The 19,875-nt window shown below is 34.1% G+C and overlaps 1 protein-coding gene across 1 annotated transcript in view; it reads right to left on the bottom strand.

Annotated features, from left to right (window-relative positions):
• Positions 1-474: 474 nt before the first annotated feature.
• The window catches only part of LOC128548340 (uncharacterized), a 45,810-nt gene continuing 26,409 nt past the window's right edge, over positions 475-19,875 (bottom strand). The window contains exon 2 of the mRNA XM_053522876.1: positions 475-17,936. Coding sequence (XP_053378851.1) covers positions 14,547-17,864 — 3,318 coding nt within the window. The 5' untranslated portion in view covers positions 17,865-17,936 and the 3' untranslated portion in view covers positions 475-14,546. The remainder of the gene's footprint in view (positions 17,937-19,875) is intronic.

The raw sequence follows: 19,875 nt of genomic DNA, 5'->3' as shown, positions 1-19,875 counted from the left end.
CGGGTTGCATTGGTAGACGGGTAGAAGTAATGGGTGTGATGAGCGGTACGAAGATTATAGGAAAGAGTAAGAAATAAAGGAAAACATTTTTTTTTAAATTCAGGTTGAACGGTTGGTTGGGGTTTAATGGAGGATACTGAAAAAATAGTGTGGGGTAATATTAGAAAGTTTTAAGAGGAAGAATGATAAAAAAAATCGACGAGAAAGTTATCCCATGTGATCCTTAGGGACCCTAAAATAAAACTCTCTCCCTATCTCCGATGTTTAATGATAACATCGACTAAAGTGCAACTGAGAATCGTTTCATCAACTTTAACCAACACTAAATATCACAATATGACTGTTAAGAAGACATATTGAAATTAAGAAGCATGTCATAAAGTTTAACCTGAAAAAAAACAACACCAGCGCTCGAACGAGTACAATAGCCCTCCTTATTCTTCGAAAAGTTAAGCTAAAAAGTAAACACGTAGATATTCATGTGATTTTATTTGATGCTAATAGTAATATAGAATACACGCAAATAATGTTAAAAATAATACACGTTTTGAAAATGAACAAACAGCTCTAAATGCATCATTTTGTCCAGTTGCGTTAAGACTTTAGCATATCTTGATATATAACATAAATATTATAAACAAGTAATATCAAAACAATTCACATTTTGAAAATTAACAAAGATCCTTAAAAGCATTATTTTATCCAGATGCTTTAGAGTTCTAATATCCCCTTCATCATCACTAATCTAGCTGCTAATCATTGTAATAAAACTCTATTAAAGCTAAAAATGCTGAAATACTCTATTACAAAATACTGCTAATGCACATTCAAGAACTATTTAAAAAGCGAACAAAAAAGCAACAACTATGAATATGTTTTTTTCAGGTTTTCAAGATATCAAAAAATTCCATTGTGCCTTTTAATAAACATACAGTGCAACCCCTGTAGAGAAACACCCTGTGGGGGATACAAATATTGAATGTTATGTAGAGGTTGTTGTTCTGGAGAGGTAAATTTGATAATATATTCCAGCTTAAGTAAATTTTGATGATGTTGTTATAGACAGGTTTTTGCTTGAGAGAGGGCCACTCTGGAGAGGTTGTACTGTATATACAAAACTTCATTGTGTATATTACTTTCATATTAAGTGTTACGCTCCTCGGAAATAAGTCGCAATTAAAACAAGAATTCAAAATACATTAGCTTATTTTATCCTTACATTTCTGACATTTGATGTTACAAAACATTGAGGACTTAAAGTTAACAATACCAATAGTTACTTTAAAACAAAATCGGCTAAATTACAAAACGGCAGATGCCTTAAATGCGTTTTCAATAGTTTTCAGATGAAAAGGGTCCAATATTTGAAATGTGAAACACTAAAATGTTAAACTTCTTAATAAAGTACTTTAGCGCAGATTAAGTTTGATAGAAAAACATTACTTTTTGAGGTACACCAACTGTAGTTTCAAAATTTAACATTCCAGAATGCTGCAGTAAAATGTCCAAGCAATGTTATAGTAAAATGCTATGTTGCAATTTTAATGTAAGCAACAACTCTTACAAGAAGAATGATTTCAACCTGCAAATGACAAAAATGTACCCTCAGTTAACATCCACACACGCTAACATTACATACATACATAACAATATATTATCTAAAATCAATATTTCAAACTAAAATAATCAATAAGAAATATTTAAGTGTACAGTGCAACCTCTGTAGAGCAACACCCTTTGGGAGATACAGATATTGACTGTTATGTAGAGGTTGTTGTTCTGGAGAGGTAAATTTGATAATATATTTCAGCTTAGGTAAATTTTGATGATGTTGTTATAGAGAGGTTTTTGCTTAAGAGAGGGCCACTCTGGAGAGGTTGTACTGTATAATGCTTAGCTATATCTTAACACAAAACAAGAAAATAAAACAAAATACAAGATAAAAGGCTAAATACAATACAAATTCTAGTCTAAAGTAATAATTATTTATAACAATTTATTCCAGTTCTTTTCCGTCCATAGAAGAAATGTGCTGAATTTTGCCATAACTTCAAACAATCCTTACTGAACCCACATGCAAAAAATCATGTATTATCAACCACCATTAACAACTTTTTCAATTATCAATTTTGAAGTCAGTATGTTGTATTGAAAAAAAATGAAAAACCGTCACTTTAAAATACACGGAGCCATCAATGTCTAGTCATGTTCACACATAGAAATTTCGACTAACAACGCATTTTCATACAAACTGAACTAAGAATCAAGCAAGATTAATATTTCCAAACACACACCGCCAATATAAATATCATGGTAAAACATTTGGCCGAATTTACAAAATACATAAAATGCATACAATACTTTTAAAACACATATCTTATACATACTACCATATACTTTAAAATTCATCAGATAAACGGTGAGCCAGTTGTATGTTTCTAAAAAACAGACGTCGCCTTAAAAAAGCACACTGCGCATGAATGTAGTAAATATTTACCAAATAAAAATAATATAACATTCTTTTTTTTGGTTTTCTGAAGAAAAAAGAATATTTGTAATTAAACAAATAAATATAATAGGTGATTTATAGATCAATATAACAACACGCAATACATGTACATGTACAATGTATACAATTGAACAAACTATCACAAAAATTCAACAATGGTGTTGTATGCAACTTATATAATAAGATATTCTAAGTAGCAAAACTCAGTTACTCAAGACTAATTTTATTTTTCAAAAAAATGTACTTTCATCTTCCATTTCCTAACAGTGTAAAAAAGTAGTTTGGTGAGTTGGAGCTAGTGTTTAAATTAAGCTGTTCCATCAACTACATAAACCTCGAACTTTGGACAGCTAACTCTCATAACAATACGGGGTAACGGACAATGATTATGACAGGTTTGACAGCCGTTACCTAAGCCTTCTTTGGATGTTGTCCTGAAACAGTTTTCACCTCCGTGGATACTGTGACCTTGATCTTTACAAAACTGATCCAAAGCAGCAGGGGTCGTATTTTTTACCAGAGGCAATCATCATGTGAAGTTTTACGGCCGTAGACCCAAGCATCCTGTATCTTTTTTTTTTATCGTGGAACATTATCAGTTTCCATTTCAGTTCAGTGTGATCTTAACATAAGACATCAAAACAGACAAAGTGGAAAACCACAGATCGCCCAACAAGACAAAAGTGAAAATGTTGCAGACTCATTTCATGGACGCCAAGTATCTCAATGTATTGCTTGGACATTGCATGATTTACCGGCAAACCAACGACCTGATCGACGTGTGCTAAATAATGTATCAGGTGCACTCCGTGGCCGAATGGTTAAAGTTGCTAACTTCAAATCACTTACCCTTCACCGATGTGGGTTCGAGAGCCACTCGAGGCGTTGAATTCTCATAAGGGAAAGCTATCCAGCTGGCTTATACAAGGTCGGTGGTTCTACCAAGGTACCCACTCGTGATTAAATAATGCATAAAGGGGCACCTTGGGTCTTCCTTCCTCCACCATCAAAGCTGGAATGGAGCCATTTGACATATAATTGTGTCGGTGCAACGTTAAACCCAACAAAACAAAAATTTAATAGTGTACCCGTCTCCTTCGAAGGGGAAGATGGCGATACATGATATATTTATGTAACAAAAAATATTCTCTTTTTCTCTTTCATATCATAAACTGTAAAATGAGAATTAGAAAAGGAATAAAAAAGTTTCAGTTCAAAGTAATCGAATTAAATGTTTGTTTGTTTGTTTTCGGTTTAACGCCGTTTATCAACAGTATTTCAGTCATGTAACGGCGGGAAGTTAACCTAACCAGTGTTCATAGGTTCTGTACCAGTACAAACCTGTTCTCCGCAAGTAACTGCCAACTTCCCCACATGAATTATCAGAGGTGGAGGACGAATGATTTCAGACACAACGTCTTTTTATCAAATAGTCACGGAGAGCATACGCCCCGCCCGAGGATCTAACTCGCGACCCCGTGATCCGTAGACCAACGCTCTCCCTACTGAGATAAGCGGGCGGGCCGAATTAAATGTATGTTATAATGAAAGCATATATCAAGTCTAAGATATAAAATGCATTTTGTTTTTTTAAAAAGAAGCCCAAAGATTTGATTCTACAAAATGTACATGACTTTTCAGACAAAGTATTTACAATAAAAAAAAAAATATATATTAATGAGACTGGCACATGTATACGAATTGTATTGGATAGTCAAAATAAAATACTAGAAATGCTTATAATGTATGAAATCAATGTCTTTCAACTTAGATGTGATTTCTTTCTCGACGAATGCAGTTTGTTTGATCAGATAACACAAACAATAGTAACCAGAAGTGCTGTATTTCTTTTTAACATTTAAGTGGCTCACTTTTTGATTGACGTCAGCAATTTTGAAGTTTTATGTCCTATACATACAATGAAGTTCTATTTTTATATTTTTTAAATGAATAAACAAATCTTTTAACGCAACACTTAGTTCTTTTGCCAATATCTAAGACATTACATAAAAGTATGTTTCTGAACTTTGGCATGTCAACACTTGTATTATGAATGTCACAACGAAATATCATTAAACTAAATTTCAGCCCTCTTGTTATTTCTCCTATTTAATGAGCACACCAGAATTTTAAAAGATAAAGACAAAATATATTAAAAGTATTGGATTTTATTTTAACATAAAAAGAAAACATATGATAATGTAGTCTGAAAGAAAAGTAAAATTCTTATGAATATTGTAGAAAATTCAGTATTTACACATTTGCTTTCTTTCAATAAATGTTCACTATTCACCTACAATTTCGGTTACAATTACAAGAATATAGCTTGCCAAAACTTATTGTACCCGCAAACATAAAATCATGAAATTTCAGCCTCTAATTCTTTTAATTATCAATTTTAAAGTCAACATATTGTAATGAAAAAGATGAAAAATTGTCACTTCAAAAAGAGCCGGTGTCATTAATAATCACATATGATAATTAAACTTTGATAAACGAAACAGTTCCAGACAAATTGAACTAGGAATTCACTAGGATGCAATACACATGAGTTTGTAGCTTGCTCTCGGTGCTTCCGAGGGATTCTACTTTCCAGATTTTATTTACCTTTTATAAATGCAATATTCCGAAACAGTCACTAAAATATCTAATTTACTTCAGATATTAAAAATATGACTGATATGGGAATGCTAATCTGTGTAGTAAAAAAATATACAAAATAACTGTACAAAATAAATACAAATTGATTATCATTACATATGTTTTAATACACTAAATGATACATGATATCGTATACATTTACAGTTGATTAAAAGCTGTGAACCAGTAGTACGTTTCTAAAAAAATTCAGTATTCACTGAACTCGACTGCCCGAAAAAGCACACGGTAGGTAAAAGTAACTGTGTTCCAATCCTTAGTCTAACGTAATGCGAAGACTGGTTACACTTTTTTTTCGAACGCCACTCCTAGCAATTAGTATCGAAATATGATTTGCATTTGTTTGATAAAAAAAACTACATATAACAATAATTATCTTTTACAGAAGCAAATGTACAAAGATACACATGTACCATGTGTGCATAGAAAATGTTCTATAGTACATAAATTTATCGCAGGTAACTGGGTATTAACTTTCAGTAACATAAATTTTGGTCAAATAAAAATAACAAGAACTTGCAAAAGAGTTACCAACGTTCCCCGCCTAGGGACATTTTCTTCTAAAACGTGGAGCGTTGAGGAAGGGGAGGCAACATACTATCAATGTATATAAATTATTACTTTATATCACATAATCCATGAAGAATTTGTGAAGTTTTAAAATGTTTGAAAATCTATAATTGGTGAATGCTTTCAAATGTATTTTATTAATTAGAGATTTAATATGATTTTATCTTTAAATTGTTGATAAAAAATAAATAGAAATATAATGAAATATTTGATAATATTAATGGGAGGTAATTAATAAATAATTGAAATGCATGACCAGTGTTGGTCAATGCAGAGCTGCTCTACAAATCAACCTAATGTATTGCAATTATAATAATACTATACCAAAAGTTATAACTTGTGTCTGGGTTTGCATTCTTAAGTCTACAATTGTTAACAGCTTTTTAAATATATCAATACTCATCATATTACTTTGAACATAATTTTATTTTTAAATAACTGGAAAAAACTGATATGTAAACATATGTATTGTACTTTTATCATATAAAATGCAGGTAAGTTCACTCATGTACCAACAAGAAAAGAAACTTTACTTGGCCTTTGCACATGACACATTGTCTTGTAATGGTGAATATTGATGCTAAGTTATATAAATATACGCCCATGCCTAACAAAACACAGACTAGCCAAAAAATGCCAAAAATACTTTATCTCCAAAGGTGACCTCAACCTTGAGCTAGAGTGCAACAAATCAATTTGTTATGGTGAATAATTGTGTCAAGTTATCTAATATCCACCCATGCAATGTACTGACGAAACCAAAAAAAACTATAGATCTATTATCTTTGACCTCTACGTATGACCGTGATCTTTGAGACAGGGGACTGGGTCTTGCACATGACTCATCATCTGATAATTGGGAACATTTTGAAAACTCTTGCTGAATGGTAGAGTTATGGACCGGACATGAAACTGATGCTCAACCTATGACCTCTATGACCTCCAAGTGTGAAATTGACCTTGGATCTAAGGGTCCGGGCCTTGCGCATGACACATCGTCTCATTATGGGGAAAATTTGTTTCAAGTAATTTTGAAATCCCTTGAATGACTGAGTTATGAGTCAGACACGAAACAAACCCTGTTAATCGTAGACCTCTGAGTGTGACCTTGCCTTGGGGTTAGGAATTTAGGTTCTGCACATGACACGTTGCCTCAATATGAGGAGCATTTCAGGTACAAAGCTATATGTCTCAAAGAATTGATAGGACACAGAATGATTAGCCGAATAAGCAGCGACCCAACGGACATGAGCTAAACACTAAAGCAATATACCACGTCTTGTTCGTGAAGGAAGGAGCAATAATGGATTTGTATATCCTAGATTTTGTTTCTTTCTTAAAGAAAACTGTTCAAGAAAATAAAAAATGATTGTATAATTTAGAAAGATTTACACTAAACAAATAATATGCAAAATTTTATGAAAGCATAGAACAAAAGTAGCAAAAAAAACGTTCAGGAAGTTAATACTTTTCCAAGCCAAATTTAAAAACAATGTCTATATACAATACGGAATATTTCTACAAAATATTTTGATTCTTAATAATACAGATGAATTAATTCTAAAACATAATATTAACGACAGTTGATAATAATAATGTGACACATCAAATTGAATCCAATGATATATACTCACATTGAAGCAAAAACAATACTACCAAAAAGGTACAAAAATGCTTACGATGTGTGATGGTCTGCACGCATGAACACGGACTTTATCTCCCTTCTGCAGATTGTTTTTACAATGGTTACAAAAAGTCTTAAGGTATTTCTTTTTAATATTGAAAACTAGCCACTTGATCAACGTCAACATTTTTGAAAATGTAAGCACCATATGTACCATAAGTATTGCTTATTTAAAATATTTAATTTTTCATATGTATAGAAAATCCTTTTATTACGTTAGTCACTCGTGATAAAACGCAGTAACATTTCAGCGTATTTTGTAGAAGACGGCAACAATATCAACACGAAGAATCCATGTCAAATCATTTTTTTAATATTAAAAAAAATGACATATGTTTTGAAATGATATTATTTGACTTCAATAAAGAGGCAGTTCCTTTAACCTTATTTCTTATTTTAATCCCAGATAGAAGTGGTGGATCCGAGGCGCTGGGTAAAGTTTTAGAATATTAGTGTATTATGCATACATGAAGATGGTGGGTCCAGAGTCTTGCGTTGTTCACAAGATTAGTACCGGTTATAGTGGTTTACATAGGAACTGTGCCGGTATACCCTCGAATGAAATTCAACATAGTGTTGTATTCATTTCTGATCTTTAGGTATCACTAAGTTCATTAACTTCATAAGAGTTAAACTTTGACCGTTTTTGCTTGGTTGCTCTCTATTTTCTAAACGATTTGAGTTTTGATCGCTCCTACTCAGTGCCTAGGTAAGGGTGCCAGAAGAAGACACAACATCTTTGGAGTTTTGAATTTTGCATCGTTTTCGTTCCCATGTTAAATATGCATATCGCTGTGCTCTTTCTCTGCCAAAGGTGACGAATGCATTAATGTGTAAGAATTCCAGTCGGATTTTGCTCAGAGTTTGTCTGTACAAAATAGGGAATTAAGATAATCTGTATGCATTTTTTAATTTAATCCCGGTCCTGGGTCAGTGAAGATTGTATAAGGTAGATCGTAGTATGGTTACGCTTCAACTTGCTCCTAGGCAGAGTTATCGGCATTCGTATCGATACTTTGCCTAAGCATGCAAAAAGACAAGAAACGACGAATGGTTTCTTGTTTGCTTATGCTGAAGTAGTGGGTAGTATTGTTTCATAACGGTTTCCATTTTGGATCTGTGTACAGGTAGGGTGTTTATGACTTCTCTTGGGCTTTCGTCCAGACTCCAGAGCAATGGAGCCTAGATAAGTGGTGGATAAGAGAACTCTATATTTTTCTCTTCGGCTTGCTCTATGACTGCTTAGAGTGCTTAAATTCAGGGATTGGCATGGTTTCCTTTCGGCATGTACTCCTGTTCCCTACACAATAGACGGAATCCGGGCTTTGCATGCTTTAGCTATTGCATTTCTTGTCAGCTTTGTTACCAGGCAGAAGTGTATAATGTGGGGACGCGGGCGATGCATGGAAATCTGTTTCATTCGTCTTCGAACATAGGCAATTGAGATTTAAGTTTATCCTCATCAATTTGATTAACTTTCACAAGTTTGCCGGCGGTAAGATGTCGCCTCGTACTTGAACTCATTTTTTGTTTGTGGGTCATGTCATGGAATCAGTTCCATTTTACTTTGTAATAGAACTAAGTTCGAGCAGTACTAGGGGACGTGCGCGGTGCTGCACGTATTACTTCCTCAGTAAAACCAAGCCTGCTATTGTTTATCTAAATATGTGTTCTCTGATTTCATAGGATCTTCTTATAGATTTATTTCTGGGTAAGTGTTCTATTCTGTCAACAGATCTTCTTATAAATTTTAGTTTCATCGGCTATTGTTCCGGTTCTGTGTTATCACTGGGTTTTTGTGGATGCAAGTTACTGTTATGTGTGAGTTTACTTTCGCTTCACCTCTATTTTTAGCGGCGGATTTGGAGCGCTGTATCCTTTTCATTAGATGTTTGCTCTGGCTCTGTGCTTAAATATGCAATAAGTATACAGGACACTGCATTCTTTCGCATTGACATTCTCTCTGGGTTTGTTTGCTTTAAAGGTTGTGGATGCAAGACGCAATATGTATCCTGTGCGTGTTAAATCCAGGCTTTGTGTAGAATAGACAGACCGGTGCAAGCTTTAGTTATCATCTCTCTGTACGCAGAGGTCGTAGATGGCGATGTTAAGCGGTGACACTTCTTCGTCCAGATGTTCCTGTTGGCTGTGTCTTTCTTTGACTATGTTTGAATGTAGGCAATGGATGCTGGACATTGCATTGTTTACCTCATCGCTTTTACTTCGATAGTTTGTGGAAAGGTGTATGTTAATAAACAGATATCTCCGCCACGAAGGGTCAGGAAGGAGTTGAAAATGTTTTGATGGCCATATCGATTTATCGCCATTATCTATTTATTTTGCTTTGGTCCTTTACAATAGTAAGGCATCCCCAAATCTCCTTTGCGGAACGATTTCAAAAGTTGTATTCTTATTCATTTTTTTTTTAGTAGGATGTTCTCTGTTGTCCGATGTTTTCTATATAAAAATTTCCCAGAAATCACAATTAGATATCGAACAGACGGAAAGCTCTTCAATCCAAGGTACAATCCTTCAATGATAACTGCGCTCTAAATCTTGATATGCTAAAAAACCCATGAAACAGTTCTCTCGTTACATCGGTAAGACCGAAATAAATCTGGTAAGTTTACGAATAATTACAGAAGACTCTGTTAGTACTGGAAACTTTTTTCTGATCTCATTAGCTACACGTATTTACTAGGTATTTTCTGACTAAATGATATGCCTTTTCTTGTATCGCGGCATGCAAGAACAAAAACGATTTACGTTGGTGAGTGAAACAATTCTTTAAATCTTTCTTTTGTCATACTTTTCAAGTTTCGTTGAACTTCGTTGTTGTGTGTTTTGGAACTGTTTGCGTTTTCATGGAATTTGTCCCAGTACTCGTCGATGAGATCTTTTTCATTGGACCGTTTCTTTTTATATTGATTGCATGCGGTAAATATTATCAGCAGCATTCGTATCTATGACCAAACTTCTCGGATAGTAACCACCACCAAACCCAGCTTTGACATGCACAAGATAGGTGGTCCTGTCATCATCTGTCATAGGACGAATCATGTTCAACAATATATGAACTGCAATTTAGCCATTCTCAATCAGATTACGTTCAAGAAGTATGTACAAGTGTGCCGCTTTCTTCCGTGTATTCACTTCTTTTAGTTTTTCTAAGTCGAATGTCATTTCAGTATGTCCTTTCAACAGATTTTCTATTTTTACTAAAACTTTGTCAAAGTGATCTCTTCCTCATATTGTTTCGAAGTGTTTTTTTTTTATTTCGGATTTGTTTGTTTTCTATCAAATCTGTTAATTTTAAAATCTTTTTTTCTGATTTTGCCAGAATACTTCCATGGCAGAAGCAGTGGTATCTTACTGGTTTCAAGTAGATGTGCACTAAGTTTTTCCACGAAGTCGCTTTCAATGTGATAGAGATACTGAGCTTTTGTTTCTACCCAATCTTTATAGTTCCAATATCTGGTATAGTGAAAGGGCTGAAAACGCATTTCTTAAGGGTAGCATCTATACTGCGGAATTTAATGCTGGCAAAATCTAGCCATTCTTTATTGAATTCATCACTACCATTTTTCTTCAAACATTTATAGAATTCGTCAAGACTTGGAAGTCATGTCATGTACCAATCCTCTTTTTGTTTCGCCGTTCCGCATCCATTTGTTTAGAAGGTGTTCGTGTGCGAAGTGTGAATTCTTCTGCCGACATCCATGTTTTCAATGACTGAGGAATATATGGTATTGTTTTCCTTTCATATACCTTTTAAGCTCTTTGTATAGGTGTTAATCTAATTTTCGAATAAGTTTTTTTTTATCTGTAACGCTTGTCAAAAAAATCTTGTATTTCAAACTGTGGATTATTTTTCTCTTCCTGTTCATTTGTATTCGCGAGGTAAGATTTTCTGTTCCTATATATTTTGGAAGAAATATACAATATAGATCCTTATTGAGGAATATTCAGTTTGCACACTTTTTATATTGATTTTCCGCTAATATTGAACTTTGATGTTTAATGTTTCCTGTCGTTCGATTGAAATGCTTCCAAAGAAATTTCATAAAGTGATGAATTTTCTGAAGCGATTTCCTATAAAGTCATCGAGAAAATCCCAAACTGTAAAGATGATCTCTTATCCAGGTCGCGCTGACGAAATCCACCGACAGATTTATTTTCGACATACTGCATTGAAAATCGAAGCGTTTTTCCTATTTATTTGGGGATTTTATCAGCGTATCTTGATACAATCCATTGGGCAGAACCAGTCGTTACGGCAAATCTTTTAGTGCTAAAGAAAGAACTTTTTGTCTTTTGTGACTCCATTTTCACATTTCTGTAAAAAAGAAGTATATAATATTAACTTAATTCCTTTTCTCTATAAAGCCATTTACGGCTTTTCTGCGTCCCCAATTCTGAATATGATTTGGAAAATGAAGACTCCTCTTTAGCCTCTACAAGATAAGGCTTCGAATCGTAGTATATCCCCGTCTCTTTCAATATACGATTAACTTTCTGTTTAAGTTTTACTTCTTCCTGTACATTTGGACATAGGCATTTGAGATTTAAATGTATTCTCATAAATTTGAATAGCTGTCACAAGTTCGGCGACGATAAGATGTCGCCTCGCGTACTCGAACTCATGTTTGCTATTTTTCTTATAATTCTGGGTCATGTCATGGAATCGATTCCATTTTACTTTGTAATAGAACTCTGTTCGAGCAGTACTAGGGGCTCTTGAGCGGTGCTGCACTTATTACTTCCTCAATCAAACCAAGTGTTCTATGCATTCAACGGATCATTATATAGATTTGAGTTTCATCGGCTGTCGTTTCGGGTTGTGTTTTCACTGGGTTTGTGGATGCAAATCACTGTTATGTGTGAGTTTACTTCTGCGTCACCTCTATTTCTAGCGGTGGATGTGGAGGGCTGTATCCTTTTCATTACATGTTTGCTCTGGCTCTGTGCTTAAATATGCCATCAGTATACAGGACACTGCATTCTTTCGCACTGACATTCGCTCTGGGTTTGTTTGCTTTAAGAAGGTTAAAGTTGTGGATGTAAGGCGCAATATGTTTCCTGTTCGTGTTTGCCCCAGATTTTGATTAGACAGATTTGTGCAAGTTTTAGTTATCATCTGCCCATGAGCAGAGGTCGTGATGGCGATGCTGAGCGATGACACTTCTTCGTCCAGATTTTCCTGTTGGCTGTGTTTTTCTTTGACTATGTTTAAATGTAGGCAATGGATGCTGGACATTGCATTGTCTACCTCATCGCTTTTACTTCGATAGTTTGTGGAAAGGTGTATGTTAATAAACAGATATCCCCGAAACGATGGGTCAGGAAGGAGTTGAAAATATTTTGATGGCCATATCGATTTATTGCCATTATCCACTTATTTTGCGATGGCATGAATGCCTTGGTTCTTTACAATAGTAAGGCATCCCCAACTTTCCTTTGCGAAACGATTTCAGAAGTTGTATTCTTATTCAATTTTTTCAGTAGGATGTTCTCTGTTGTCCGATGCATTCTATATAAAAACGACCCAGAAATCACAATTAGATATCAAACAGACGAAAAGCTCTTCAATCCAAGGTGACAATCCTTCAACGATAACCGCGCTCTAAATCCTGATATGCTAAACAAACCATGAACAGTTCTCTCGTAACATCGGTAAGACCGAAGCAACGCATCAGCCAGTATGACGGAACTCTCTGTATGAGATCATGATACACAAGGAAAACAAATCTCCCAGTACTTTCCCAAGAGCAGATGATGACATAGATCAGAGGTAAACTACAGAAAAGCGAAGACAAGAACTGTTTGATAATAGAAATATCTATTGAAATATCGTATGGAAGCATACAGGTATCTACCAGGTGTTAAAATGTGGTTCCCTTCTGTGGTCCTTGTTCAGCTAGGTTTGTGTCTATTTCTTACTTCTGTGTTATTTTTGTTGCATTCTTTTGTCTTAATATGTACATTTGCTCAGTCGCTGTGTACGTGTATGCATGTCAACGTACTCCTGTTTCTATGTAGAATGCTGTGTGGGTGACTGCACTCTGTGAATATGACTTTAGTTGTTGGACTTTGTTCTTGATTTTATTTGGTAGCAAGCTACAGGTACCTTGTATGTGCCATAAAAAGCAAGACCTTCACAGAAATTTTGAACATCAATTTTATCGAATTAATAAGCTTTCATTCTTTCACAGGATATATAGTCTAGGTTGTATCTCTGAAACTCTTACATTCTTCAAAACTATTAACAATAATGTCTGAATTCATTGTAATTCGTGAATATCAAACTTCTTCCGATTCAAGCTTCACACATATTCAAGCTTCTGGGGAATGCTGTGTAATATTGTTACTTGGTGTCACATCTTGTAGCTTCTATTTTCTGAATATAACGTTGCATTAGCTACATGTGTTTGAGCTTATTTTTTTCTTGATATCAAGCTCACGAAAGAATATCAGGTCCGTAAATATTCGAACTATATTATGTACAACGTTACACGGAATGGGCAGGAAGGAATGATTTACACATAAGCTTATGACAAATAACATCCATTAGTACTTCCATACTTTCAAAGTATTTTAATATATGAGGGATAAAATGTCCCACACTAACTGACTATTCATTCACTTCAGAGAGTATATTAATTTACCGGCATTCCTATGTGTAAAACCATATTCATACATGATACATTTTTTTTAAAAAATAATCAATTTATATTCAATATTACTGAATTAATGACTTTTGATATTAAACTGATATACGGAATTATTTTTTTTACATGTCACCATATTAATACATCCAATTTTTGTTTAACACTTAGCACAGTTTTAACCCTTACCCTGCTAAATTTCTATAATAAACTTGTCCATCTTTCAATTTGGATATTGCCATTAACTGTTAAAAGGAGTGCGTACTAAAAGTACTGATTGAATGGCAGACATTGCAGATCATGATCAGATTGCATGGATGTGCAGGCTGATCATGGTCTACACTGGTCGCAAAGGCAGAATTAGTCGTGTGTAGCATGATAAGGTTTAACGACACTGTTTATCAATTATATCTCGTTTATGTCGTGTTGGTTGTTCCAGTAGTTCTGGAAAATATAACTCTTAATCAGGAAAGTTTTTGCCAATATCGTATATTTTCAGATGAAACTTTTCCTTGACAGCAAAAGACTTTTGAAAGTATGTAACTAGTCGGATAACTTCCATTTTGGCTATAGTAGATTTGGACTTAGACAGTCCAGATACAAGCGCTTCAAAGACATCGTTTGCTTTCCTTTGTGTACCTATAATACCCCAACATTTTATTTTATTTGTAAACTTTACTTTAGTGTTTTTTCCTTCCAAAATAAATTTGTCTGTAAGAGTTTCATTGTCTGTCAGATATCCTTCTTCGGTAAGTTTACGAATAATTACAGAAGACTCTGATGGTACTGTAAACTTTTTTCTGATCTCATCAGCTACACGCACTTTTAAGTCACTAGGTATTTCCTGACTGAATGATATGCCTTTTCTTGTATCGCGGCATGCAAGAACAAAAACGATTTCCGTTGGTGGGTGAAACAATTCTTTAAATCTTTCTTTTGTCATATTTTTCAAGTTTCGTTGAACTTTGTTGTTGTGCGTTTTGGAATTGTTTGCGTTTTCAGTGAGCATGTCCCAGTACTCGTCGATGAGGTCTTTTTCTTTGGACTCTGTTCCTTTTGATATTGATTGTATGCGGTAAATATTATCAGCAGCATTCCGTATCTGTGAACAAACGTCTCGGATAGAACCGCCATCAAACCCATCTTTGACATGCACAAGATAGGTGGTCCTGTCATCATATATCAGAATGTCACAAAGTTCTATCCCATGAGGTGTTTCCTTGTCACAAGTAAGTATATGTGTGTCAGAGCTGCTAGGACGGATCATGTTCAACAACGTATGCGCTGCATTGTAGTCATCCTCATTCAGGTTACATTCAAGAAGCATGTATAAGTGTGCCGCTTTCTTTCTTGCATTTAATTCTTTTAGTTTTTCCAAGTCCAATATCATGTCAGTATGTCCATTCATTATATTTTCTATTTCTACCAAAACTTTGTCAAAGTTGTCTCTTCCACATATTGTTTCAAAATGTTTTTCCCATTTTGGATTCATTTGTTTTCTATCAAATCTGTTACGTTTAAAATCCTTATTTCTGTTTTCTCCAGGATACTTCCATGGCAGGAGCTGTGGTAGCTTACTTGTTTCAAGCAAATGTGCACTCAATTTTTCCATGAAGTCGCTTTCAATTTCACAGAGATATTGAGCTTTCATTTCTATCCAAACTCCGTATTTGTATATGTATGTACCAATATCTGGGTTAGTGAAATGACTGAAAATGCATTCCTTAAGAGGAGCATCTATGCTGCGGAATTTAATGCTGACATCATCTAGCCATTCTTTCTTAAATTCACCGCTACAGTGTATCTTCAAACATTTCATGACTACGTCAAGACTTGGATAGTCATACCATGTACCAATCCTCTTTTTATTTCGCCGTTCCGCATCCATTTTTTTAGAAGGTGTTCGTGCGCAAAGTCTGAATTCTTCTGCCGACATCCATGTTTTCACTGACTGATGACTGAGGAATATATGGGATTGTTTTCCTTCCATATACCTTTGTAGCTCTTTGTATAGGTGTTTGTCTAACTTTCGAATAAGTTTTTCATCTGTAACGCTTGTCAAAAAATCTTGTATTTCAAACTGTGGATTATTTTCCTCTTTTTCCTGTTCATTTGTATTCGCGAGGTAAGATTTTTTGTTCCTGCTTATTTTGGAAAACTGATACAATATAGTTCCTAATTGAGGAATATTCATTTTGCACATAATTTTTATTGATTTTCCGCTTATATGGAACTTTGTTGCTTTATGTTTTCTGTCTTTTGTATGAAATGCTTCCAAAGAGTTTTCATATAGTGATGAATTTTTTTTTATACATCTAGTGCGATTTCCTATAAAGTTATCGAGAAAGTCCCAAACTGTAAATATAATCTCATATCCAGGTCGCGCCGACTTCGTCTCCTTTGAAACATATCCACCGATAGGTTTATTTTCGACATACTGCATTGCAAATCGAAGCGTTCTTTTTTCTATCAATTTGGTAATATTTCTATCAGCGTATCTTGATACAATCCATCGTGCTGAACCAGTCGTTACGGCAAAAATTTCAGGGGTAAAGAAAGAACCTTTTGTCTTTCGTGGCGTGATTTCCACATTTCTGTAGAAAAGAAGTATGTAAGATTTACTTAATTCCTTTTCTCTATAAAGCCTTTTACGACTTTTCTGCGTCACCAATTCTGAAAATGTTTGGGAAAATGAAGACTCTTTTTCTGCTTCTACAAGATAAATTTTTAAGTCGTAGTATATTCCCTTCTCTTTCAATATATGATTAACTCGTGGTTTAAGTTTTAATTCTTGTACTTTTGGAATGTATCCAGTAGAAACATGAACAGCTGCCGCTTTACGTTCTAATCTAGGTTTCTTTGCTGGGGGACCAGATGGGCTTTCATTGCTTTTTCGTTCACTTCCTACCATTTTCTTTATAATTCTTTCCGCAAGTTCAAGAGAATTGACATCTGATATAGATATTCCATTTTCGAAGAGATCAGTGTGATTAGTGTCAATTTTCATGATACTTACATAATCCATTTTTTTATCGAGAACTTCCGAATCCAACTCATCGTCATTCCCATCTTTACTACACTCTGAACTAAAATCATCGTCATCATCATCATCATCATCATCATTATCACCAGAACCCAAGTCATCGCAACTCCCATCATTATTACAATCTGAATCAAAACTATCGTCAGGTAGCTCATGCTCAAATTCCGAGTCACCGCCATTATTACTACTTTTTGATTTTAAATTCGAATCATCATCATCATCATCATCATCATCAATATCGTCGCCATCATCATCAGATTCTGAGACATCAGCGTTCCCTTCATTTTCACTCTTTGAATCAGGATTCTCCCCAGGCAGTCTATTAGCAGTTTCTACGTCTTCGGAATTCTCATCATTACTACTCACTGAATTAAAATTTGAGTCATCGTCATCATCATCATCATCATCATCAGCATCACCATCATTATCACCGGAATCCAAGTCATCGCAATTCCCATCATTTTTACAATCTGAATCAATATTCTTGTCATGTAACTCATCTTTAAACTCCGAGTCACCACCATTCTCTTCATTACTACTATCAAAATCAAATCTCAAATCACCATCATTGTCATCACCACCACCATCATCATCATCACTTTCATCATCATTACATTCCAAGTCATTAAAATTCCATATATTATTACTCTTTGAATTGAGATTCTCATCAGGTAGTTCATTATCGGACTCCGATCCTTCATGACCGCTATCATCTGTTAGGTCTTCAGAGCTCATTCCTCTATGGTCAGTCTTTTAGAAGTACTATTAAAAGCTTTGTCTTTTATCATAACATAGACTCTATGTAAACTGCAAATAAATAAATAAAAAAGTACATCTTAAATACATATGATTACACTCATGTTCAAATACACAAACGAGGCATCTTAGAAACACGTAATTGCACTCATGTTGAAATACACAACCGAAATCATTCTTATAATCAAAAAAGCCGCATACAAATAAACAAGTGTGACCTTCGACATTTGAAAACAAATCATGTGTATGTGGACTTTATTACTGATGATTAAAAATGTAATATCACATGAAGGAAAAAAAGAATTCTGATTTTTACATTAGAAATAAAGACTAGTGATTTTAAACGCGAAACCAAAGGAAGTTGCTCTTATATTGATTTCTGGTAAAATTACAATTCACACGTCTTTAGTACAGTACTCGATGCTTGAAGAGCCAGATGTTTGAAGTGCCAGGTGTGTGCTATCTATTAACATATAAGTATTAAAAGTAGTCAAAACTACAAAAACTTTTTAAAACAAGTCACTTTATTTTTAACCAACGTTTCGGCTACATTAGCCATCTTCAGGGTTCAAAATAAACATAACAAAAGAAGTGACGTCAACGTCAAACGACGTCGATGACGACAACGTCAAAATTAAACAAAGAGTTTGGCATAAAAATCATAAACAGGATCATAGTATAAATAGAGGATATTTGTTTGTTTTTAATGGAATATGGAATATATCTCACTGAGAAGTGAGAAAATTTCAAATATTTTCACGAGCGCGTAGCGCGAGTGAAAATGTGATAAAATTTCTTACTTCGAGGTGAGATATATTCTGTATTCACGAAAAACAAACAAATTTTCTTTTTATTTTATGCTCAATTACGTTGAGATATGCATTTTGCAACTATTTTAATCTCAGTGCGGGAAACAGACGCGCGTAAACAGATATGACATCAGACGTGCTGTGACGTTATAAAGACGCATGCAACATAAAGTTCCATTTTGTTTTATTTCTTGCTGCATAACGGTATGAAATTCTCTTTAAATAAAATAATTTGAATCGAGAAATATACTATAAAGAACAAAGTGCGGCTACAATTTTCATCCTGTTTTAAACAAATAATTTAAAATTCGTACACAATGTAATGAGGGGGCGGAGCTATATCTCTCACAGTGTGAAAATATAGACTTCATATTTTCACAGTGTGAGAGGTGAAATATGAAAATATTTAACTGATAGAATACAGTATTTCATTTGCTAGCATAAAATAATACATAAATACTGGTGAAAAAATGCAGTATATGTGCAATGATTAAGGAAAGGCACCAGTAAAAACTGATTATGGAATACATACACAGTAATAATATATACGTATATAACAAGTATTTCAGAAAGGCATTTATACAGAATTTTTGAATTCATTCCTTGTGGAGACACAGTGGCCAAACGATACATCCTGGAAGTCTCTTTTAAAAACTTTTTCCAAGGATTAGTTACTTTATCAATGGGCGTAAAAGAGAAATCCTGGATAGTATGTCATTTAGAATTAAAATGTTCAGAATTAAAATGTATCTATTAACACGAATTTGATAAACTACTTCGGAATTTATTCTTTCGATCTATCTCGAAAGCTTATTTTATTTAAATTTACAACTTTATATCTTGCCTCCTTAACATCAGCATCTGAATGTCCGTCCGTTCGTCAAATGTCGAAAAGATTAATGAATAAGTTTTATTTGAGAACTGCTACAAATTATTTTAGCAATGATAATAAATGATATTGAGCAACACGAAATTTTTCAAAGGTTATTTCTTCATACTGAATTTTAGTATTATTATTTTTTAATTCTATTCTATTCAAAGTGTCAAAATTTTCTAAAAATGAACCTAACCTCTGTATATTCTGCCTTATTTTATAGCTTAGCCTTATTCGCAACGCCAATGTTGAAAAAATGTATTTGAACCGATCTAAAAAATATGTTTCGAAATGCTTTTATTGTCAA

The sequence above is a fragment of the Mercenaria mercenaria genome, chromosome 14 (assembly GCF_021730395.1).
Source record: "Mercenaria mercenaria strain notata chromosome 14, MADL_Memer_1, whole genome shotgun sequence".
NCBI classification, from domain to species: Eukaryota; Metazoa; Mollusca; class Bivalvia; order Venerida; family Veneridae; genus Mercenaria; species Mercenaria mercenaria.
Note: the sequence above shows the minus strand (reverse complement) of the source record. Positions and strands in the feature narration are given on the sequence as shown.